This window comes from Gorilla gorilla, chromosome 1, assembly GCF_029281585.2.
Source record: "Gorilla gorilla gorilla isolate KB3781 chromosome 1, NHGRI_mGorGor1-v2.1_pri, whole genome shotgun sequence".
Lineage (NCBI taxonomy): Eukaryota > Metazoa > Chordata > Mammalia > Primates > Hominidae > Gorilla > Gorilla gorilla.
In genome coordinates this window covers 54,174,664-54,199,324 of record NC_073224.2, presented here as the reverse complement: position 1 = coordinate 54,199,324, position 24,661 = coordinate 54,174,664, and the positions used below count along the sequence as shown (strand labels likewise).

General features: G+C 43.1%; 1 protein-coding gene across 9 annotated transcripts in view; it reads left to right on the top strand.

Moving 5' to 3' along the window:
• Positions 1-23,531, top strand: part of PPP1R12B (protein phosphatase 1 regulatory subunit 12B) — a 237,926-nt gene extending 214,395 nt beyond the window's left edge. For 4 of the 9 annotated variants that reach the window (XM_019028845.4, XM_019028827.4, XM_063709525.1 and 1 more), the window contains 4 exons: positions 2,714-2,767; positions 4,093-4,143; positions 9,975-10,155; positions 15,446-15,529. In XM_019028845.4, coding sequence (XP_018884390.3) covers positions 2,714-2,767; positions 4,093-4,143; positions 9,975-10,109 — 240 coding nt within the window. In that variant the 3' untranslated portion in view covers positions 10,110-10,155; positions 15,446-15,529. Of the gene's footprint in view, positions 1-2,713; positions 2,768-4,092; positions 4,144-9,974; positions 10,156-15,445 lie in introns of all 9 variants that reach the window. The other 5 variants (XM_019028846.4, XM_019028834.4, XM_031013847.3 and 2 more) reach the window with 3 other exon arrangements.
• Positions 23,532-24,661: the final 1,130 nt, after the last annotated feature.

Here is a 24,661-nt window from a genome sequence, read left to right as displayed (position 1 = left end):
AGCCACCACTCTTTTTCAGCCTACAAATAAGGAATATTAGTGGCAGAAAGACTGATAAACTATTTCCTCTCACTGCCAGGTTTGATTTAATTAGATGATGCTTTAGAGGATGCTGGAGGTAATAACCTTGTCACCAGTGAAACAAACTCCACAGCTGAAAGCTAAAGCAAGCACTGCTTTAGGTTATTGCTGAGTTATCAGGAAACCTATTGAGTTATTTCCCTCCTAGAATGCCTGGGGACTTAGAATTTCGAAAGCTGAACTGAAGTAAAAATTATTCTTTAGCAGGAAGGCTTGAAATGAAAACCAGAGGTGGCTAGTCATTCTGGCAATATGACTGGCTATCCAAAAGCAAAGACTAAAATGCTAGGGTTGTACGGTACCAAATACATGGAGTTTGGAGGGGCAGGGGTGTTGATTACCCTCTAAACATCCTATTCTAACCCCTCTGGAATTGGATGAGCAGGAGGGTGCCAACACTTGGAAGACAGCCCCACAGAGCTGCGTAGGACTCCAGCAAGACAGCCAGGACACTCACTTTCTGGAGAAGGGCTTACCCAGGTGTAAAATGTGAACTGCCTGTCAGTTTAGAAGAGCCACCCCCTTTTTCCTGATTATAGTAGCCCAACATGGCTCTACTGGAAATTTCTGAGACTTACTGCAACACAAATAGATAATAACTAGGCTTAAAGTGATTTTGTGGAATAAGAAAAGTAGGTTTCTAAATCTAAAAGAGAAAAATACACACATAGCTATAGCCCTGCCATAAGGCAGCAGGGTGGACTGAATAAATCTTAAGGTCTCTTCTCACTCCAACATTATTGAGCCAGGCAAAAAAAAAAAAAAAAGTCTCATTCACAGTAGACCCTCAAAAGAAATCTGGGGCTAATTTTTATTCTGAATGGCGCCACATATTGGCAGCGGTTTATAAATACAGATCTTATGCTGGTTCTTGTCAGTTATTACTAGGATTGTTTTACAGAAAATTAAAGAGCAGTCATGTGAGGAACCACAGGAAGAGCAGTTTCACCTGCTCCCCACTCTTCTCAGCGGAAGCTTCTGACAGCATATGTCTTGACCTTTAGGGGTTCTCAGCATTTCCACCAGGCCATGCCTTAGAACAGTGAGCAGTCTAACAAGCTGCTGACATTGACTTGCACAGAGGGCACTGAAAATAAAATCAGCCTTTCCAGTTGCTGGGGAAAAGCATTTACTCTCTGGCCAACTGCTTTGCTGGGTGTGTCAAAATATACTTAGTTTTGCCAAATACAAGTTATTGAAATTCATAAGAAATGGTGCTGCTACAAACCAAGTCTCTGCCATTTACCAAAAATGGAGTTGTTTGGCAGGACAGTGGAGGGAGGGCTTCTCAGCCTCACACATTTGTATGGAGACAGTTACCACATGAACATACACAATATTTTTACATAAAAGATCCACCCCAACTCTAAGGGAGTCAACATTAAAAACAGAACAAACAAAAAACTAGTTCTTTGTGTATATAAACCTTGAAAATCATGAAATCATCACAACTTCTACAGCTCCTCAGGCTTAGGAAAGAAGGACTTACGAGGATATTAACAAGCTGTAGGATCTATTTTTGCATGTTTTTCTCTTCCTTCTGCTTCATAGTAGATGCAGCATAAAGGCAGACAGCCATGCCCTTCCAAACAGAAGGTGAAAGCCCAGGACGGGAGCCAGAATTCTGAGTTTTATTGTTAGTTCTGGCCATTCCTTAATTTTTTTTAAAAAAAAGAAACTGCTGCAAGAAGACCAGCATAATTTCTATATTTATTTAAATGTTGTCTCTGCATGACACTAAGCAAAATAAAAATAATCACCCAGCAGTTATTAAATGTCTACTGAATGTAAGAAATTCTGCTGAGTTCTATGACCCTAAGGCCAAAAGGGACTTAAGGGTTTTTTATTCCCCTTTTAAGGAAGGGTCATTATCTGAGGTTATTCTGTTTTTTTTGCCATGAGGCTAAGTCTTTTCAGCCCCTCTGCAAAATTTAAGTCAAAGATGATCTAAAATAAACATTCTAAATCTTTTATTCAAATAAAATTACCTTATCTGGAAGCCCAATATATAAGACAGATGAAAGTGGACTACCTCTGTTCAAAGCAGGGCAGATGCCATGAATGGACTCCTAAGAACCCCTGAAAGCCCACCCACATATGAAAACTGCTGCTCTAAAAGAAAAATGGTATCAGTTCCCAAAACAGAAAGAATAGGGGAAAGGGGATTATTTAGACAAGTGCCATTGGCCTTAGACATTCTCGCTCAGGAGTTGCCAGCCTTTTAAAGAAAAGCCTTTTTTTTTTTTTTTTTTTTTGTTATTTCCTCTGGGTTGTGATATTACTCATAGAATGAAGAGAGGAGAAGAATGGTGAGATGTAAAATTGTAATTAGCATTGAAGACCTATGGAGAGAGAGAGAGAGAGAGATTGTGTGTTGTAATTTCTTTGTAATTTCAGGGAATACTGCTACTGCCTTCCCCTCCCCAGAGGGAATCCTGCAAACTTCAGAGAGGTGATAATGTTAGGCTTAGAGATCTATCAGAACCTGTTTGCTGGGGATCCCTGCTATAGGGGAAGTCCAAAGTTTTACTGTTTATTTCTAGATGTCCAGTAGTGAAGCTGAACTAGACTGGGCGTTCTACTGGCCCTGAGACAACTTAAATAACAACTGTTTTCCTTCCATTTGCACCAGCAGAAACAAGAAAAGACCTCTGACCGATCATCAGTGCTGGAGATGGAGAAACGGGTATGCACATGTCTGTTTCCCCCTCCACCCCATTTCATCTCTTCTTTCTGACTCTCTCCCACTTTGTTGTTCATGCCAATGGAAAAAGTCCATCTTAAGAAGGAGGGAGTTCTGCCACATTCCATTCCCAGCTTGATGATAAATTCTTTTTGTCTGACTCTAGGCAGTAATTTGATTGCTAGTCCTTTTGATTTCCTCAGATGGTCAGTACTTTCCACATATTTAGTCTTAGGGTGGGAAGGGTCCTTGGAAGGTCATCTCATACATTGTTCTGACTGTGGGCAGAACTGCATACACACACAACCCATAACATTTTGGTTTACTGTAAATCATTGCATACACACACACACACACACACACACACACACACACACAGGTCCAAGGTCTCTTTACCGTTTTCATCACCTTGAACAGAAAGGAAGCTTTCAGTGGGACCCTCTGCCATTTAGGTCTTACGACTTGAAACATGAGCCAACACAGTCTTTCACTCATTTTGACTGAGGGGAGGATTTCTGGTTCAATTGCTGATCTCCTCCCAACTGTACTCAGAATATTATTCTGGGATTTTACATTCTTGGATTGGGAAAATTCAATTAGATTTATTGATGGACCCTAGCTTTGATTTGGCCCTGGAGATATAATATGTTCCCATCTGTCCTGTTGTTGTCTGTTTAATTTGGAAAGCAGCTAAGTTTTACATTTTATTCCTTTGGCCTGTAACCAAACTTCCTTGGTATCCCATCTGATCAAAAACTCCTCATTGGGTTTAGGCTAAACCAAGAGTCAGTTGCTGGGAAAGAGAAATGGAGCGGGAGAGAAACAACTACAGGGGGAGGGAAGAAACTAGGGGGAGAGATGCTGTTTCTTAGACAATGATGTCTACTTCCCGGCTCACCATCTGCTCCTCATCATGAGAGAAGCAGTTTCCTAGGAATTTAGGGAGAGCATTACTGAAGATAATGATGCCTTTTTGATAATAGAGAGCAAGGGCCCTAGTCACTTGCAGACATTTGAAATTCTATGAAATCTTCAACCTGCACAGAGTAACTGAATGTCCTCGTCTGTTTGCATATTAGCAAGTTGCTTCTCCATATATCTACTGATTTTATGATAGGAGATTTAGATAATGTGATTTTTATCAGTGAGGTAGCTCCATCTTACAAGTGGCAGGATCAGATAGTGCTCAGATCTCCTGAGTAAGGTTTGCCTGAGTCAGTAGACAAACCTTTGACCGTGAATCTGCTGATCACACAGCAGCTGGGAGGCAGCATTTTTACTCCCTACTGAATTCAATAATGTTCAACAGTCTCATTGTTCCGAAACAGGAGAGGCGAGCCTTGGAGCGCAAAATGTCAGAAATGGAAGAAGAAATGAAGGTATGAAGAGATTTTCTTTCTCTTTGTATGCCTGTTCTCTGAATGCCTGCCAAGACTGGATATTTGAGCATAGGCCTGCCCCCTCCAGATTTCACTACAAACTCAATATCTGCAAGAAGAAATGATGTGTAAAAAAGTGAGCATCTCTCCTCAGCCATTTCCTAGGCTCTCTCAGCTCACACAACATCCATTGAGGCCACCTTAAAGGCATTCTAGGAAAAAATACTGCCTTTGGTTTAAGGAGAGGTCTTGGCAGGCTTGAAACAAACTTGAGTTTAACTTTTAAGGCTTTTCAAGCAGTATCTTTGCCCTCTAGAGGGTAAATGAGAAGGCTAGAACAAGTTTTCCAGCTCTGGGAGCCTCCCATTAGGTGCCTGGGAAGCCTGAGCATGGCCATAAGCTTTCTTCCCTGGTGCCCCTCCCAACCCATCCCTTTGCTGGCAAGAACACAGATTGAATCATTCTGCAGCAAAATAAAAATGTATTCACATATTGATTTCCTGCCCCAGTACATTTCCTCTGAAATATTCAGGGATGCTTGGCACTCTCCCACTAGAATAAGCTCATGCCGCCAGATACACTTCACAGCTCACTACTTTCCTTTCTCTCCTCACCATGACCTGCAGTGACCATCACCTCCATTAGCCACTTTAATGGACAGCTGCCATCCTGGGCAGTTTTGAGTGCTAAGAACTGGAAATCTACCCAAAGCAGTTAATTTGCTGCCATGGGAGGCAGTGGGGCAGGGGGAGGGGAGGAGGGTGAAAGGGGGAAGATGGATACAGAGCTGCAGGGAATATAGAGCTGGTTAGGGTAGCCACCTGGAGATTATTTTGAAACATCTGATTCCTGCAATGCATGATGACACATGCCCATAATCACTTAGCACCTACTCAGCTTTTTTCTTTCTTCAGGCATCTTATTTTACCAGATACATGATGCCAAGCATTCATTTGGTGAGACAGGTTTATTCAACTGGGAAGCCAAAGCACTGGGATAGTATTAGGCAGATCCCCAAATGTCTTTCTATGAGCAAGCATCCCTAATATGCAATTTGGGAGAGACATTTATTGTTCCAGTTGCCTAAATAGATTGGTTATTTATTGAAAAAAAAAACTTTTTAAGACCTGTTGAGGTTATAGTTTACACCAGATCTGGTGCTCATAATCAATCCTGTTACTCTATAATTCCAGAATGAAGGAGAAATGCTGAGCCTTGCCCCTGCATTTCCTACCACTATCCCAAGGCTGTAACTGTAACATTCACATAGAATTTTAAGCAATACCTGCTTATATCTCAAACATTTTAAATCTTCCAAGTTGATTCAAAGCAGCAAGAAATAGAAATAATAAATAATTGATTCTCATGAGATGGTAGAACAGTATGCCCTAGCACCTAAACTTCTGCATCTTGTGATTTTTTTCAAACGCACCTTACTACCACACAGAAGTATTCTCTCCCGCTTAGAGCAGTGAGTTATTAGAGATAACCAGTTCTTTTTTAATTTTTAAGAGATGGAGTCTCGCTATGTTGCCCTGGACTTGAACTCCTGGGCTCAAATAATCCTCCCATCTCATCCTCCCGAATAGCTGAGACTACAGGCACGTGCCGCCACACCCAGCTGAGCTAACTGTTTCTTGAGGAGTGCATATCCACAGCTCCTTGTTGCATGGAGGCTCCTCCATTTTTGAAACCTCCTGAGTTATACCATCTGTACTCTGCTGTTAGGCAGCTGTCAGTGTTCCTTATTAAGAAATGTCCTAAATGCTGATCTAGAGCATGTAATTGAAGCAAAAGCTGGAACCTTTCAAGGAGTACCTGGGAGCCCAAAGCCAGCCTCCACTCACCAGTCATGGGGCTCTGTGTCACATCAAAGCAGGCCCACACACAAAAACCCAGAAAGTGGTCAAATTAGAGAAATTGAGGCCCTTTGTTATTTTTATTCCAATTCTAAATTTGGAATTATGGAAGCCCCTTCAGTGGTTCTAGTTGCCCTCAATTCTGTAGGTTGAGATAGGCTTACATTTTTTCTCTGTCTCTTTATGCTATCAATCTATGATTTCCTAAACTAGATCATGAGTTCTTTCCTTTCCTCAAGAGATTATAAGATATGAAAGTATTTGCTCTCCCCAGCCATAAGCCATTTGCCAGCAACTCTAAAATCGATTGTAAATTATCAAGTGGAGCCAGATCATGAATGTTTAGTCCCTAAACCAATAGGTAAGCTGTTTCGAGGCTGTTTTGTTTTTTGTTTTTTTTTTTCTCTTTGAGATGGAGCCTCACTCTGTAGCCCAAGCCTGAGTGCAGTGGCACAATGTCGGCTTACTGCAACCTTTGCCTCTAGGCAGATTCAATCGCTCAAGCGATTCTCCTGCCTCAGCCTCCAAGGAGCTGGGACTAGTAGTGTGCGCCACCACACCCAGTTAATTTTTTTGTATTTTTAGTAGAGACAGGGTTTCACCATGTTGCACCAGGTGGTCTCGAACTCCTGAGCTCAGGGGATCCACCCACTTCGGCCTCCCAAAGTGCTGTGATTACAGGTGTGAGCCACCGTGCCTGGCCAGGACTGATTTTTTTTTTTTTAGTTAAAACATTCAGATTCAGTCAGGTGTCCATTATTCTCCATTATCCGTTACAAAGCCAAATGAAGAAGAAATGCCTGTAAACTCTAAAGCCCCTAAACACTATTTGCTCAAATCAAAGCCCAATGCCAGGTTTGCAGATCGTCCAGCACCCCCTAGAGGACTAAGGGAGAAGCATCTGTGTCTCTGCATTCTCACCAGTTTTATTTTTCTGTCTGTACCTACTTGAAGACAAAAACTTCAAAGATGCAAATATATAAATATGATAAAATTGGTATGACTGGCCCTAAAAGAGTCTAAGAAAATACTTGTTTAGCTCTCAAGCTCTTCATTCAGACTATGGTTTATGGTGACCAACATTGCTAGAGTGATTAATAGCCAAAATCTCTCTGTACTAAGCAGCCAAAGGTACAGGTGACTGTCTGGCTGAACTGGGACCCAGTAGAGCTTGGGGCCAGTTGGTCATGCTTGTTGCATATTCATTTTGTACAGATGCTCAAACCTCCTTGGAGCAATCAGTAGGGAACAGTAGAGGGGGCTGATCTCCAGTGAACCCTTAAAAATATAGTAGGTTACTCAAGGAAAGAAAGTGACTTCAGTCCTATTTTTCTAACTCTACCAAATAAAGTACAAAGGCCAGGTGAAATGGGGGAACCATGAGATGGGCTAACCCAGATGTATATGTGGCTCTGTGGTTGTGAGATGTGTTGTGCCTTTCTGGACTTTTATTGGAAAGGTAAGTATTTATGAATTCTCCTCAAGAGAAACTCCACCCAGATCCTGGATTGGAGTAGGATTATATGCCAACTTCTGACAGGTGTGCATGTCAGTGTGAGCTGTGCCAGGCCTGCACCTGGTCTTGGCGCCCACATCAGATGTGATTACTTCTCTACTGCATCCTCCACTCAGCATCAGCCTCCTTGTCAGACCTTCTCCCCTTCCTTTCCTAGGTCCTTGCATGAGAGGGACCCAGCAACCAATTCCTTTTTAGATTGGTCCTGGAATTTTTATTTTTCTTTGGAAAGATTACTAGCTGACCCTGCTCCTTAGCCCTGCCCTTGCCCATCCTGCGCTGGGCCCTGCCCCTTCTCCTCTCCTCCTTGCCTTGCCTTGTTTTCAATACTGCTTCCTATAGAACATTGACCAGATTGTTTCCTGCCTCTCTCCTCATGCTGATAACTTCCAAATTCTTTCACCTTGATCTGCTTATACTCACTTGTCAGATTGAGTCACTTTCATCATTCATGTCTTTAATGTTATTCCCTGGGAGGTAAGTACCACTTCATACAATGACAATTATTTGATAATGATTATGTTGAAAGCTTTGGTCCAATGTCAACACCAAAGAAGGGTGAGAGCCAGGGACTTTCCATTGGCTTTTAAATTTGGTCCCTGCCCATTGTTTTAATCTTTTCCATATGCTGTACCATGATCTCCCTCCTCTATCCTCACCATGGCCAAGATGCTTACAGTGGGCAAAGAAGATTGCCCGGTCCTCACCCTCCAATGGCTACATGAGACAGTTTGGCTAGCCTACCTTTATTCCAAGGTGGTCATTCTTTCTCTTTGGTTAAAGAGATTCAGCAGTTTGTCTCTGCTTGTTTTTCCTTTTCACTGTTTTTCCCCTTCATGCTACCTTTCATTTTCTTGCTTCTTCACTCCCAAACAACTATAACTCCACTAATCTTTCATTTCTATCCTTCTCATCTTATAGATATGAGAGACTTTTCTCTGATACCTGGCCACCTTTTTGTAGTCATTATAACCCACAGGATTGTCCATCCTCATCTGTGAAACCCCATTTGCATAAAAAAATCATTATTCTCCTCCCAAAGAGTTGATGGTCTCAGTTTCGGGGCAGTGCAGATGACTACTTAGGAAGGACAGTAGCAGAGTCGGCAGGCCTTTGATATAATTCCAATTATTAAAGTCTTTAAATGTCTTATGGAATATGGGGTATCAGGAAGAATGTCTGTGGGCTGGTTATTCTGTTCTGCTTGCAACACTGACAGACAGAAAGGGCTGGACTAGCACATTGGTCCAGCTAGTTTCATTATCATTGGGCTTTTATGGTTTCTCCAGCTTTTTTGCACAGCTATAATTTCCAGAGTATGAGTCTGTTTATGAACACCTTTAAGCAGCTCCCAAACTGCTTGAACTGAGACAAAGAAAGCATGGTTAGCTGTGAATTTAGTGATGCATATAATCTTATAGCAGGTCAGAGACAGGTTAGCAGTTTTTGGATCCTGAAACAATCTCTCTGGACTGCAGAGGAAAACTATCAGGGTTAATGAAGCTTCCTACAAAGCAGGTTAGAGGACGATCCAGAGAGCTGACAGTTCTTTCTTATTTTGGTATGTGTCACTTTAACCTTCTAAACAGTACATGCCCCACAAAAAAAAAAAAAAAAAAAAAAAAAAAAAAAAAAGCTTAAATAATAGGCCTCTCTTTTATTTTTTAAAAATAAATGAGGCCAAATGCAGTGGCCCACACCTGTAATCCCAGCACTTTGGGAGGCTCAGGCAGGAGGATTGCTTGACCTCAGGAATTTGAGACCAGCTTGGGCTACATAGCGAAATCCTGTCTCTACAAAAAATATAAAAATTAGCCAGGTATGGTGGTGCATGCCTGTAGTCCCAGCTACTTTAGGAGGCTGACGTGGGAAGATGGCTTAAGCCTGGGAGGCAGATGTTTCAGTTTTGTGCCACTGCACTCCAGCCAAGGTGACAGAGTCGGACCCTATCTCAGATAAATAAACAAATAAAGTGAAAGAAGGGAGCTGAGTATGAGGAGAAGATTAGAGGAAGGGAGAGAGAAAGGGGCAGCAGCTAGATTTAAGAGCACACCAAGTCCTCAGCTCTAATCTCAGTCATGATGAAGGGTCCCTGAAGTTATGCCTCAACCATGTTAATTTGGTTCAGAAGGCTCCAAACCACATGCTGGACTTTCATTCTCAAAAGCAATCCATATGTGCCTTTTGAGAGCCTGACAGTTATATTCATTTGGCATATTTAGATCTTAGCCAAGAATCAGACATAGCTCTCCTTCCCTGTTGCTTTTCTCCATCATCCTTCCACCTGCCACCCATTTGCTCCATGACTCCTGCCTTTCTCATTTCCTTTCTTGCATGCAAACTAAAAACAAAAACAAAAAGTCATGTGATTTCTTTGTCCTACTTTTCTCTCCTCTGGTCTGTCTTGTCTCTCTCTGTCTTTTCTGTCTGTCCTTTTCATGTCTCAATCTCTACAGAACCTCCACCAGCTAAAACAGATTCAAACCTTGAAGCAGATGAACGAGCAACTGCAGGCTGAGAACAGGGCCCTGACCCGAGTGGTGGCCAGACTCTCGGAGTCCATCGAGTCCTCGGACACCCAGGAGCTCTAGTTCTTGCCCCTACTCTCCAACTCACTTCCCTCCTCCACTACTCCAGGCAGGTTCAGTCTTCTTGTTAGTCCCAGAAGCTCTGTGCTCATCCCCTCCATCCGAGCCTCCATATGCAGGTTCCTGTAAAGCTTGGTTATCTGCAGATGGAAGCAGCCAGGACTGAGATCATAGAATGGGACATACCAGCCTAGGTCAAGGGAGGCAGTGAGAGAGACCTCAGCTGGGCTACCAATATATTCATTTGGTAAGGTCACCACATTAGCTTCTCTTCCCCTGGAGACTGAGTATGAATTTGTTCACTCAGCTACACATAGGTATACACATGTATGTGCATATACCTGTGTACATGCACATATACATATTTCATTGACGGGGTCATTGCCAAATGGAAATTGATCTTTCTTAGCCAATAGCAACCCAAGTCCAACCCACTCCCCTGGAGCAACTGGGGTTGGGCCTTGGGTAACCAAGGGCAGGGGCTCTCAATCTTGGCTGCAAGAAACATATAGGAGCTTTTAACATATACCTATGGGTATATTTTAAACATATACATAGCTTTTAACATATACATATAGGGATGTCTGGGTCCATCCCCAAATAATCAATGGTCTGAGTTGAGACCCAGGCATCAGTATTTTTTCAAACCTCTCCTATTGATTCCTTGTACAACCATGGTTAAGAACCACAGCCCTTTGGATACCAGACAGTCCTCACGGCTGACAACATTACCAATGGAGAGGACTAAAACTCAAGGTTGGAACTGTTCCTGTCCAGCTCCACTACCAGCAAAAACACTCTCCATCCCACTATTCAAGCATAATTGGATAAGCATTCTTTGCCTCCTTCTGCAGTAGTCTTTGCTTTCTTCTCCCTCCTTAGGAGCATATCTCTCATTCGCGTCACAAATCTTTGGGCCCTAGGGATGTGCCCCTCCCTGTCCTTAGTGTGTGGGCTGTGAGGCAGAACACAGCCTATATAAATGAGACCCTCATGGAGCCAGGCCCTCTCTAATGAGGCCAGCTTTGCAAAGGAGATGGCAGGCAGTGGAGCAGAGAGCAAGGATTTATTTTCAACTGAGAACCAAAAATGTGCTTGGCAAACTGGATCCTTTCCCTGGCTATGGATCTGAAAGACAAGCTCACAGACAACTGTTTTTTCTATCTCAAGATGGTATGATGGGGTCACCACTCCTCTGAGATGAATTTTTAATTGTCAGCAACAATCTAATTAGTCCTGACCAGAGCCTGTTCTTTCTTTCAGCCTATTTGCTTTTGCCTTCAGGGTTAGTAGCTGGCAAGTAATATCCACTAGAACTGAATCACCCGAATTATCATAGGGCTGAGCTAATATCCTGCTGTAGATGCTATCATAGGCAGAAAGAAAATTGAAAGGCAAGTTCTACCATGGCCTGGCTGTAAGCAGCCACTGTTAGGTCCAGACTCCATGCTTTAAAGTTAGCCTCAAGATTCCTGGAAATTTTTACTTAGGCTAAACTAGGGACCCCCCAAAAGGTGTCCCAGTTATTTTTAGTATCCCTTTGTTGCAAGATAGCATAGGATATGGGGCAAAACTAGATCTCTTGCTTTCAGTAGTTAATAACCTTAACAGTTGTCATTTATTAAGGCCTGTGCTGAATGCTTTATATAGTTTTTCTCATTTATTCACCAAAACAATTATTGTAAAAATGAAAAAAAAACTGAGTCACAGATTAAATAACTTGCCCAAGGTCACTCCAAGAGTAAGTGGTAGAACCAAAATTCAAACCAAATATGTCAGGTTCCAGAGTGCAAACTTTTCACCACTGTAATATAAGCTGTCTGCATATTTGGCACAGTTTTCACCATTTGTTAAGCATGTGGCCCAAACAATGCAAGAAGGATCTATTGAGCAACTACACTGTGCCCCCAGCATTGCAGCTGAGGGAGGAAGGGCAGCATTCTGCTTTCTGAGCACTGTGACTTCCTTGTCAAAGCCTAACTTCTAAAGAGCCATTTACCTACCAAAAGATTTTGCTGCTGTAAAGAAAGCCATTGCCTGGTACATGACCATAGCAAGGGTTAGCAAACTGTGACCCACCAGTATGGCCCATAAGCCATACAAATAGTCAAAAAAGAAATCAAAAGAAGAATAATATTTTACGACATATGAACACGAACATTATATGGAATTCAAATTTCAATGTCCAAAATAAAAGTTTTATTGGAACTGAACCAAACTCATTTGTTTACATATTATTGTTATGTCTATGGGTGCTTTTGTGCTACAACAGCAGAGCTGAGGAGTAGCAACAGAGACTGTTTGTCCTGCAAACCCTGAGATACTTATTGTCTGGCATTTTACAGAAAAAGCTTGCCGATTCTTGCCAGAAGGAAGGGTGAGATAACTAAGCCAAACTGGCAGTGCAGTCGAGAGATTTTACTCTACCTTTTTTTTTAAATAGTTCCCTGGAAAAATCATCTTATCTCAGCATGTAGAGCAAACCACTTACCAACAAAATACCAGAGGGGACTCCCTTCCCACTTCGCTTGTAGTTAAAAGCAAGACAGCTCATGCAAGACTCATCCTGAGTCCCTCTCAACCTACAGCTAGCCTTGCTCTAGGTCTCTGAAGCTTTAGGACCCCTGTAGCCCCTTCCTCTTTAACACATTCCTCAAAGACTGTAAGAAGTAATAGTTGAGAAATGTGTACTTAATTTTATTTGCCCAGGGTATCTTTAACACCAAATTGTGGTAAACTGGGAACTTAAAAATTAAGAAACTAAGATCCAGAGAGTTAAAGTGATAAAGCTTTGCTAAACTTCATACTTATATCGTACTTTCACATATGTTCTTATTTAACCATTCTTTAACTTCAAGGGGATATCAGATAACACTGTTCATTTCCCCCTCTCTCTGCTGAGATTGAACTTTGTGGGGCTTCCCCCCCCCTTGATTTCTACATTCCACCTCTTAACACTTTTTGCCACTCCCTTTAGATGTCAATTGTAGCATGTTGCAGCTGCAAAACTGCCTTATCCAGATTTTTTTTCCAAGGAATTGACTTCTTAATGTGGAAATAAATCACTAAAACTCTACAAGACTCTACAAGTTGTTTATACATTTTTTAAGGCAGCTCAGTTCTGATTTGATGAGCTGCTAAGCAGTGAAATGTAATCCATTGCCATATATAGCTTCTTCCTACTTATGGAATCCTATTATGGAAATGTGGCTTTCGTCTCACTTATACCCAAGCTGCAGCCCTAGGATGGGGTGTTAAAGAGCAGATTGAACACGGAAACATGAGGCCACCCTGGGTTTTTTCTAAAAATCTCATTGAAATGAGTTTCCAAGCATTCAGTCTGGTAGGCAAGGCTACAGGGATAGAGGAACGAAGGAGAGGGCAGCCAGAGCTGCTTTGATTAAATCAGAGGTAGGAGACCAGGGTCAAAGGACTGCAACTTTATTTTTATATTTTCTGGATTAAAGTCTTCTTAATAAAGTTTGCAGATTATTTGCCTGCCCTCCCACAGTCATGAGAAAACTCACAGTGATTGTAGGAACACTCAGTATCGCAAAGCTCATTATGTATGTCAACACACTTCCACATCTGTTACCTCCTGTGAGCCTTGCAGAGTCCCTACCATACGAGAGAGTAGGACAGGGACTGTTGTTCTTACGGAAGTACAAAAATGGAAATGCAGAGAAGGCGAGTGATCTGCCTAAAGTAATAGATCACTAGTGACAAAGACAATGCTGGAATTTCAGTTTCTAGGCGTCAAACATTTTTGGTGTTTTGTTTTCCATCCCACGTGTAATAAAAGAATGATCTTTGGAGTCAGGCACACTGGGATTCAATATTAGCTTTGCTGGGTGCCTTGAACTAGTTATGGCACTTTTCATTTCCCCATTTGTAGAAATCGGGATAACAACTGTATCATAGTCTCATGAGGCACTAGGGAGACCCTCTAGCACAGTGCCATCTACATTATAGATATTCAGTAATTTTCCTTTTATTTCACTGATACAAATTATTTATGTATCTGTGATTCATATTTGTGTACATACACATATATTTATATAATTTAACCTATATCTTCTCTGAGAGATCAAGGAAACAGATTATATTCCTTAAGGCACAGTTAGATCTCCTAAGTGGTTAATAGCAGAGCCAGAGCTAGAACTAAATAGGCCTCATAACACCTCAGCGCAGGTCACCCTTTACTGGGGGCATTACCTGCCCCTGGGGTCCTATAGGTTTAAATGACTAGTCAAAGGACACCTGTATTGAACAGATACAGATGTAGCTTTCTGTAGCCTGCATAGTGGCAATGTACTTACCCGCTATCCTAAATCGCTCTTGCTGCCAGTGGGACCCACACATAAACTGTACCCTTATCAACACCCCATTAGGATTTTTCAGATGCACAGCGTACTTGTCGAAAGTGCCTGATCATGTAACAAAGACTTGAACTTCCAGGATGGAACTTGAGGCTATTTTTTCTTTTTTTCACAAGTTAGACAACAGTATGTGTAATGTTCCAGGATAGCAGAACTAATAAAATTGAGTTTCCACTCCGTCCTCTGCCCAACAAGCATCTATTTCTGTGAATTACAATGCCATCCCCTAAAACTGCTGATAAGGCCTCTGGGTATCCTTTGGTGACTGTCAGTGGGGAGCTTTGGGGAGGATTAAATACATGCCTAGTGTTCACTGTGCCTCACAGCTCTGTGACTGTAAGTTTTCTGAGTTTTCATGGTTGAAAGTGGGTATGTATAGTATGACCAGTGAAAATTTGGAGGATTATTCACCAAAGGCACCAAGTGGAGGATGCTTAAATCATCTTGTGCATATGGCAAGAAAGCCGAGTGCTGCCTCTCTGGCCTTTGCTCTTGTTTTTGATGAGATGTGAAGCAGTATCCTCCTTTAACTCTTCTAGTTGACCACCACCCCCTTTCTGAATTCTTTCCCTATGTCCTCACCAGCCCATTTTGGCTCTCTCCCCAATTTCTTTAGGGGTGAGTTTAAGGGCAGGAGAAATTGAAAGTGGTTACTGATTCAATAGAATGAAAGCATATACAGTGTGAAATGTGAGGTCTGCCTGTGAAGAAATAAGATATTACTGCTAAATATGCCAGCTCAAAAGATGGAGTGGCTATAATCTCCCTAAAGATTAACATTACCAACTCAATAAAAAGGAAGATTGAAGGGAATTTCATCCCTGGGAGAAGGGACCATGAGAGTTTATTCCACACATTGTCTCAAAAGGCCCTGCTCACCAGGCTGGCCTGGCCTGGTCAGGGAGGGCAAAGGAGGATCCTGCCAGGCTCTAACTCACCTTTCCCTCTGTCACCCTACAGGTGTTAACAGAACTGAAATCCGACAACCAGAGGCTGAAAGATGAAAATGGTGCCCTCATCAGAGTCATCAGCAAACTGTCCAAGTAGGCTAGGCTCCAGATTTATGAGGAAAGAAAGGGACAGCATTTGCTGCCCCCACCCCTCTTTTCCAGTCCTTGCCTTCCAACCAAAAGAAATGGATGTTTTGGTGGAAGGACACTTCTTTCTATCACCCTCTTCAGTCACCTCTATACACTCTACATTTTCTCTGCACTTTCAATGCCCTGTTCTTCCAAACCCCTATCCCAAGTTTTATGACAGTTTTAATTGAAGCATGATTGTGGTAATTCGAGCCATCTGGAGAATGCTCTGGGGAGTACACCAGGCTCAGCTGTGGACCCCTCAACTTCCTGCTGCTCAGCTACTTTGTCCACATTGGATTTGGTCCAAACATGTAAGACTTCTACCCTAATCAGTATCCTTCAGCTTTTTACATTAACCCAGTGTCCTCTGATATAGGTGAGTCTTGTGGTAGCCACTCCAGGATCCTGATTGGGGTGCCAAGAGAAACAGCAGGATGTTGAATTGATCATCAGATGCCCTCTGGAATGGTTAGCATCCAAGGTGACAGTGACTGCATTGAGGCGCTCTATTCTTCTTCGCCTCTCAGGAACTGACTTTTATTTTTTCTGTCAACACCCAGTAATCTCCCTAACTAGTTTTAACCCTTATTCCTCCCTCATACCTAGCTGTTTCTCCAAGGCTCAAATGGCCCTGGCTTCATTTATGCCTTTCCTTTCTATCCTTTTATATTTTTCCCTTCCCCACCCCCTCACTTAATGGTATAAAAGCTAGGACAGAGCACCTGACCTCAGTTGTCTTTGGCCATTGTGGGAAGTCATTATTCTGGAGACAAGAAAATCATCACTCTGGTGCCTTGGTGGCAGCACCACTGCCTGCTCCCTGAAAGCTAGACTATGGCATAAGTGTCAGCTCATTGTTTTCATCTCCCACTTATCTTCCCCCTTCAAAGTGATTTTCTTTATAAGAAAATTTGGGCTCTGAATACTCCATTCTGCCTCACTTCCTTGACCTTGTTTTCCTCTCTTCGCTCTGACACCTGCTTCTAATGAGAAATGAAGTCAGTGCAAGGAGGAATGAGAGGTGGGGAGGGGAGATTGTTGGGAGATGGACTAGGAAGTGGAAGCAGGCTGGAAAGACACATATGGTGAAAGTCAAGTATCTGAGGCCACTTGCAACATTGTGACAAAGAAGATGGAAGATAGCAGCCCACTGGGCTGTGAGAATAGTGGTGAATTTGATTATTTCCAGTGGTTAGATTTAGCAGAGATTTACTTTCTTAGAAATTAATAGGGGAAATGGCACTTAATAGAGGTTTAATGGAATGAAGTACTTTCAACCCATTGATGAGAGTCATGGAAGTTTAGAGTGGCAAGACCCAGAGGTCATTAGGTCCAGCTTTCTATTATTGTGTCACAGGGACCCCTGCTACCACAGCTTTCACCCATGGGCATGGTCAGGTAGCCTCTGGTGGCTATGCATTTATTACTCAAAAGTTGGGCAACTCTAATAACGAGAGAGTTTTTCCTCATATCAGCTGAAGTCTGCCTGTGGATTCTCCTTGTAGTCCAGATCTACTATCTGCAACTCTTTAACGGCACTTAAGATATGTGCAGTGGGTGGTCTCCCCCGCAGTCTTACTTTGAGCTGCTGTTACTCTAGTCCTTTCAGTCATTCCTCATATGGCATGCTTTTCTTACCTGTCACATCTTGGCCATCCTCCTCTAGACAAAACCAGCCTTTAAAATATCATGCCCAGGCCTGGAAAGAATACAAATCCAGTGCAAAATTAAACCATTAGTTCTTGATGATAACCTAGCATTAATACTTACAATATTTTCTTTTTGTAGGAGTTTTATCCCTTTGTTCACTTAAGTGTGCAAGTCATTAAATCCTCATCATTTTAGGGTTGCCAATGATATTCAGTGTTTAGAGTGGTTCATTCCCTTAATATATACTACCTCCGTCTGTTAATTATTTCCTAACATGACGTGTAGCTCTCCATGGTCCTCCCTCTGAAACATCACATGCTATTTAAACTAGAAGCTGTAATTCAAGATCCCAATTCCGCCGGGTGCAGTGGCTCATGCCTGTAATCCCAGCACTTTAGGAGGCCGAGGTGGACAGATCACGAGGTTAGGAGATCGAGACCATCCTGGCTAACACGGTGAAAGCCAATCTCTACTAAAAATACAAAAAATTAGCCGGGCGTGGTGGCAGGCGCCTGTAGTCCCAGCTACTCAGGAGGCTGAGGCAGGAGAATGACGTGAACCCGGGAGGCGGAGCTTGCAGTGAGTCTTGATGACGCCACTGCACTCCAGCCTGGGTGACAGAGCGAGACTCCGTCTCAAAAATAATAATAATAATAAATTTTTAAAAATCCCATTTACAGAACAGGAGATATGTTTCCTCTGACAAAACCCCATTTTTAGAGTATATAAAATTCTGTCTTTCATTTCCAACCATTTTTCAAGAGAAGCTGCTACTATCTTGAGAATTCGTATTATCATGGGAGTACTGTAAGTTCAGTTCTCAGGGAATGCTAAATTAGAGTAATAAGTTTTATATCCTTCATTCTGGGAGAAGAAATCAACATAAGGTGTTGACTAATTGATTATCCTGGAACATTTTGAATATCGGGGAAGGAAGATGATACTTCTTTCTCAAGAAAAGAAAATTGGATTATTAGGAATACATCTTGACCCTTTTCCACTCAATAGACCAGGGAAAGGGGTTACAGAGAGCCTCCTCAGATCTGTTTGTGCCTTTCAAAAGTATTGGGGGCAGATTCTCAAAACTCTTAGATTGGTGTTGCATCCCTGCCACTTCACATGACCCTTCCATGTTAAAGCTGACTTTTCTTGCCAGAAAGTTTTCCTTGTGACAAGAAATTTGCAAGCTTTTCAATCTCAGGAATACTGGATTCTGTAGCCAAGAACTCATGAAAGTAAGTGTAAACTATCCTAGGTAATTTCAGGTACTTTCTCTTATGCAATTAATTTTATTAGATGAACTGATTTCTGGTCTATCTCCAGAGATAAAATACCATTCCTTCACAACTGTATTGTCTGGAAGCCTCATGAGATGGTAGTTATAGGCCTTCTACTAGCCAGCAGTTCTCTCTGGATACTGGCATCAGCAGGTCTCCCTTTTCTTGTGCTGCTTGGACAGGTACCTACCGCTGGCCTCTTCAGTGGCCACAATCCTCAGTCCTCACCTGCTGGTTTGGAGACTCATGAGCACCCCAGGCAGCTCAAGCTGAATAAATAGCTGCAGACATGGCCAACAACATGGGGCTCAGGTCTGTCACTTAACTTAGAGTCTTTACATGAAATATCAGAATGGGAAAGAGAATGTTCCTGGTAAAACTCTGTTTTCATTAATTTGTTATTTTTCAAAAACCAAGCCACACCTTTGGAAGTAATGATTTGGCCATTCCAGAGATTCTGGGGCTAAAGTTTGTTTTTCCAGGGCTGCTGATCCTTTTCCAGATAGCTCCAGAGTATGATGACCCCAGCCCCATCCCAATCTCTAGCGAAAGGGTTATGCAAATCTCAGGGTGTTGCCTCTAAAGAATCTAAAGAATAGACATGCTTTGGGCTTACTCAGTGTACCAGATTCTCTAGTGGGCCATTCTCATTTGATATTCCCTAGAACCTCCCTGTCTTCCAACTGCAGGATGTGTTTACTTCTCTTCTGGGCTTCCCCTGGTTTCTGTCCTAGTTCCCACCCCAAGTTTAAGAAGACTTAGATTCATTTATTGCTATCTGAGGCCACTAGTGAGATTTCAGATCTCTCTTTTGCAACATTTTACCCATTTCCCTTCCCCAAACCATGTGCTTATTAGATGGTTCCACTCAGGAAGCAAGGAAGCTAAAACTCAAGTTAATGGTCTGTGGATCCCACGAAAGTGTGTGTAAACTACTGACTGTTTCTCCACTAGAGGCATTTAATTGAGCCAAAGATGATGGAAGAAGAAACTCTCAAAGCCATGTACTTTGTTAGGTGTCTGGATTTTTGGCCTCTTTGCAGCCTCTCCTAGCCACAGACAGACACTGTCTCCTCTCAAAGAAAGGCCAGTGTTTCAGTCCAGGCCACTGGTGAGTGTCGGCACCCTTGAGGTGGGCATGAGTGAGCAGAAGAAGCCTGGAGAAGAGAGAACTATTTAAAAGTGTTGCCAGTTACTCAGCTTCCAGGCGGCTTTGAACCTCCAAAGGTGCAAAAAGGAAAAAGAAAGCAGAAGGGATTCAGCATTTAAGCAGAAAGAAAAGGGAAATTCTACTCTACCAGATGAGCCACTGGTTCCACTGGAGCTTATCAGTGAAGTAACACTGCAGGAGCCCTGGTATCCTTCCCTCAGAGATATCATCAGGGGCCCTCAAACCCCATTGTTTATGCCAGCACTGACCGCACTTTAAGCACACACTTACCAATCAGAGGTGGTGTAATTGGCCTAAATCTAGGCCCAGTTATTACTACAGATCTTAGTCACCATACTCCGTCGCCCAGGCTGGAGTGCAGTGGTGTGATCTCAGCTCACTGCAACCTCCACCTCCCAGGCTCAAGGGATCCTCTCACCTCAGCCTCCCAAGCAGCTAGGACTGCAGGTGTGCACCACCCTGCCCAGCTAATTTTTGAATTTTTTTGTAGAAATGGGGTTTTGCCATGTTGCCCAGGCTGGTCTGAAACTGCTGGGCTCAAGCAATCCACCTGGCTGGGCCTCCCAAAGTGATAGGATTACAGGCGTAAGGCCCGACGCCCAGCCTACCATACTGATTTGCAAGGCAGGGTCTAACCCTTCATAAGATGTGAGTTCTTCCAACCCAATAAGCAGGCAGCTTTGAGGACAAAAAGGCAACATTAAAAGATAAGACCCTAGAAGTCAGAACATCTGTATTCCAAGGCCACCCCTTCTCCTTTTAGTCATGTGACTTTGGGCAGGTCACCCTGCCTGTCTGTAAAATGAGGTTGGACTGGATAATCTTTATGTGCCCTTTCCTTTTGGCTTAAAATTCAGTGATTTATTCATTCTTAGGAAGATCAGCATATTTATTGGGATTTCTGCTTCAAAAATTCTAACCTCAAAAATCCAAGTCCAGAATTTTTTGTTTTCTTCTGGATTTAAACTGTTTAATATGAGCACATCAAGGTTGACTTCTCATCCTTGTTGGGAAGTGAATTTAATATCGAGGGTAATTGAATGATGTTGCAATGGCTTTCCCTCCTGATGGCTTGGTAAGAATATTAAAGCCTGCAGAGGTGGAAATTGGAGCTCATGGAGAAATGGATAGAAAGTAATTTGTTGCAGGCAGCCTTTGGACAAGTTGTTTTAATAGGAAATAGACCTGCTGCTTCATAGGTTTCCTCAACCACCTTTCCTCAGCTTTCTTAAAATGGGATCTACATTGGCTCTTCACACCCAAATAGCAGACTAATCGTTTTTCTGCTTAGCACCGTCTGGTTCATTGTCTTGAACTCTGCCTTACAGCAGCAAGAAAATTTTCCTCGATAAGAACCTCAATCTTTAGTTCCATTGAGCTCCCCCTCTGGATTTTGGACTTATCAGAAGTAGGAGGTTCTGATACCATTCAAGATGGTCCTTCCTTCAAAGCAGGTCTGAAGAGGAGACTACCAAAGCAGTAAGTGTTTACAAACCCAGAGTCCACACAACCATATTGCATAGAACAGCACTTGGCTTTCACAAGCCTCCTACAGGACCTGGTGTAATTGGAGTGAAAGGGCAGAGACCCTGGAAGTGGAGGTGGCTGTGTGCTGCGATGGGAAGAAGGCAGAAGGCCCAGGGGCTTTGGACATAGAGCAGGGTGGAAGCTGCAAGTACTGGGAAGGAAGAGAGTTTCACAGAACCAAAGCTTTGTCACACAGAAATGAGTTCTGTCTCACTGGTGACTTCATCCCTCAGGCTCCAGCTGAGCAGAGATTTTAATCAGCTTCCTTAATGGGTATTGACACTGCTCAGGAAGCAGTAGACCCTATCAGGGACAGCTATTGATCTTTTGTGTTCTGACTAGATTGGAAAATAGATCAACTTCATTGTAGTCCAGGAACTGTTGGTCACAGCTACTAGGAATGAGGTGATTTCTGAGGGCTGAGAAAAAACACAGAATCTTGGCCAGCAGCCAGCAGCTGCATGTTAAAAGATGCATTCACTTCTCCTTTGAGAGTTGGGGTTGAGGGCAAACATAGAACCTAGGTTTGGCTTACAACCCAGTGTCCCGGAAGCCCTCCTTCGGGAGAACTGTAAGTAAGAGGTGGGTGTGTCTAAAGACAATACCATTAATGAATGTTCTGGCCTTACCTAAAAAGGTTTAGCAATTTGGGGATAACTCTTGCATCTAGCTTATGTGCGTTCACATGCACATTTGCTAGCCCAGAGCTTTTAAAATGAGGTCTGGCATATGCTTCATTACAAATGAAAACTCAGAAACCAAATTTATTAAATCATATCTTTTGTTTTTCCCCCTCCCTTCTAATCCCCCAAAGGACCTATTTGAGCTGTTCCCCAATTCATCTGCTTATTTTGGACCATGAATCTGCCAGAGTGATATTTTCTGTTATTTCTCCTCCAAATTTTTCCCTGATGTTTCCAATAAAGATTTACTTGGGTGGCCCCTTAAGGTGACATCAGGATGCTCTTATGTCCTTCCAGAATAAGCATACACTTCACTCCTCTCCCTTTCATCTCCCTCTGCATTCTTAATTCCTTGCTTTTCTCACTTGGAGCCGAGGGTGCTTTAGAGAGGTGGTTTCCCATGAATCAGCCAAGATTCCTGTAGAAGTTGGATATACCAACAACCACCACCACCACTGCCCCCTATTCCAGTTTCAAAGCTCCTCGGCTATGCTAATGTCCCCTCAGAGATGAGGTTTGACTTGTAGGCCCGTATGACTCCTCCATAGCCTGGCCAAGGAGACCATGAGTAGCCATGTCTGGTTTACTCTTTATCCTGAGACTGTTTATAGCTTAAAACAGAAGTGTGTCTTCCCAGCACAAACCTAATCAGTGTATCAGTGCATCTGGTGGCAACAGCTCAGCCCATTCAAAGAGCAAGGATTCAGGAAAGGCACACTGATGGTGGGGAGCCTCTTAAGAGCCTCTATTGTTCTCCCAAAACCAGAGTTGAGAGTCGGAGTGCCAGTCGTCTGGGCCCATTGTTCCTGAACAAGGGACATGCTAGGGCCAGAAGTAGCTTGACTCTCGCCTATCTGTGCCTTTGCCTGTCCTTTCTCCCACTCTACTGAAACCCGGAACAGATTCCCGCTTGCCTTCTGATGAAGAGAGGTTAGGTAAAGAGAGTTTGGAGGAAAAAAGACACCAGGAGGCAGGCTGCGGGGTAGGAGAGGGTTCTGAGAGGATGCAGCAATCCAGAATACCTCCTTTTCTAGCCAGCATCCCTTGAACTTTTGAAAGGTTGTGCCTACCACTGGCTGGCACGCCAGGGCAATGATTTCCCTGCAGAAGGAAGGAAAGAATGTTTCACCCTTGCATCCTTCTTGGAAAAGCTACAGCCTGTGCTCAGTTGAGTGGTTCACACTCAGACTTTGGCTTTATGGTTTTCCTTCCTCCTTGTCTTTGCCCTGACCTTGATCAACAGGGGTGAAAACCACCCTGAGGTTTCCATGCCTCTCCCATTTTAGTGGTAGCATTTTGTGTCTTTACTCCACCCTTCACCCTATTTCCACCAAGGTTCACACACCAGATGTAGCTGTTTTTCAGCTGAGTTGTATGGATTAACTTCAGTCCACTGTAAATACACCTGGGATGGGGTGGGGTTGGGGGGTGTTTAGGGAGAAGAAGCCAGACTTGCTTTGTGAACTGAATGTATTTTTATGCAATTTTGAGTGGCCTTTCAACCCTAAGATGAATGGTTTTGTTTTACTGGTTGTTTATTATATAGTTTTGAGTATTCTGTTTGAAAGTTTGGGAATAATAATATTCACATCTATATGATGCCTGTAAACACAACAGTATTTATAAATGAGTAAATAAAACTGTGTTTTAACTTTGTGACTGTCTCCACAGTTCAGAGCATGGGATTTCTAGAATCTCACATCTGGGGCAGCCTCTTCTGATTTTACATCTTCTTTATCATTGGTGGGGGCCTCGCCCACCAGCCTCCTACAACTCCTGTCCACATAGAGGCCCTTTCCCCAGGGACAGCCACAGTGAGTCATGGCCACTGAGAAGGGTTTCTGGTAGGATCAAGGAATTTCCTAAATGGAGTCAGGCCAAGGAGAAGCCTAGATTGAGAGTTCAAAAGAACCGTAAGATAGATTAGATAGATAGATATCAAGGTTCCAAGCTTCAAGTAACCAAGAGTATATATGGTTATTTCTTGGAAGACACCAGGTTTAAGTGACAAAGGTGTTGAGGTCATCCAAGTGAACACTAGCACAATCTAGTACATGGGAAAGTTGAGGTCTAGGGAGGTGGTGATGTCCTTGGGCTCATGGAAGTCTCCTGCCATCACCCTTAGTCATCTGCTATATCCATAAGTCTTCTTCATGAGGTCATTGTTTAATTCAGGAGATCCAAAACTATCCTGTAGTTCCAAACTACAAATGTAGTTAACTTGGGGGTTATTGAAGGTTAAATCTTAAACTCAAAATGAAGGAGCCATGCCCAGAGAAGAGCTGTTCAGGCCCGCTGGCAGGGTTTGTACGTGGGTGGCCAGGTCTGACCCCAGGCAGCCAGGATCTGGGTCTGGTTTCTCCATCCAGCAAGCCCTGCCTCTGGCTTTGCTCAGCCCTGTGTTTCCTGCCAAGCGGAAATCCCTGGTCACTGACTTGGGGAGAGGTCAGGGAGGGAAGATTCTTCTCCCCTGATGTCACCCAGCTGTTTGTAACCCAAGCAGCAGCAGAACAAGCACACTTGATGTCATGGTTGAAGAATTCAGTCCTGTCCTGGGGCACAAAACAGAGGCAAAGAAGCATGACCGATGCAAAGGGTTCCTAGACTGCAAATGTCATTTCTCTTTCTGACCCCCACTGGTTGTAGTAAGGTCTGCAGAGACAGTATCACCTAGCCGTCACGTGGTCCAGCCCTCTTGGGGGGAAAGGAGAAGGCCACAGCCTATTGGCAGAGTAAAAAGCTCACATTCTTAGCCAGGAGACCCTCAGGTGATAAATCCCAGTCCG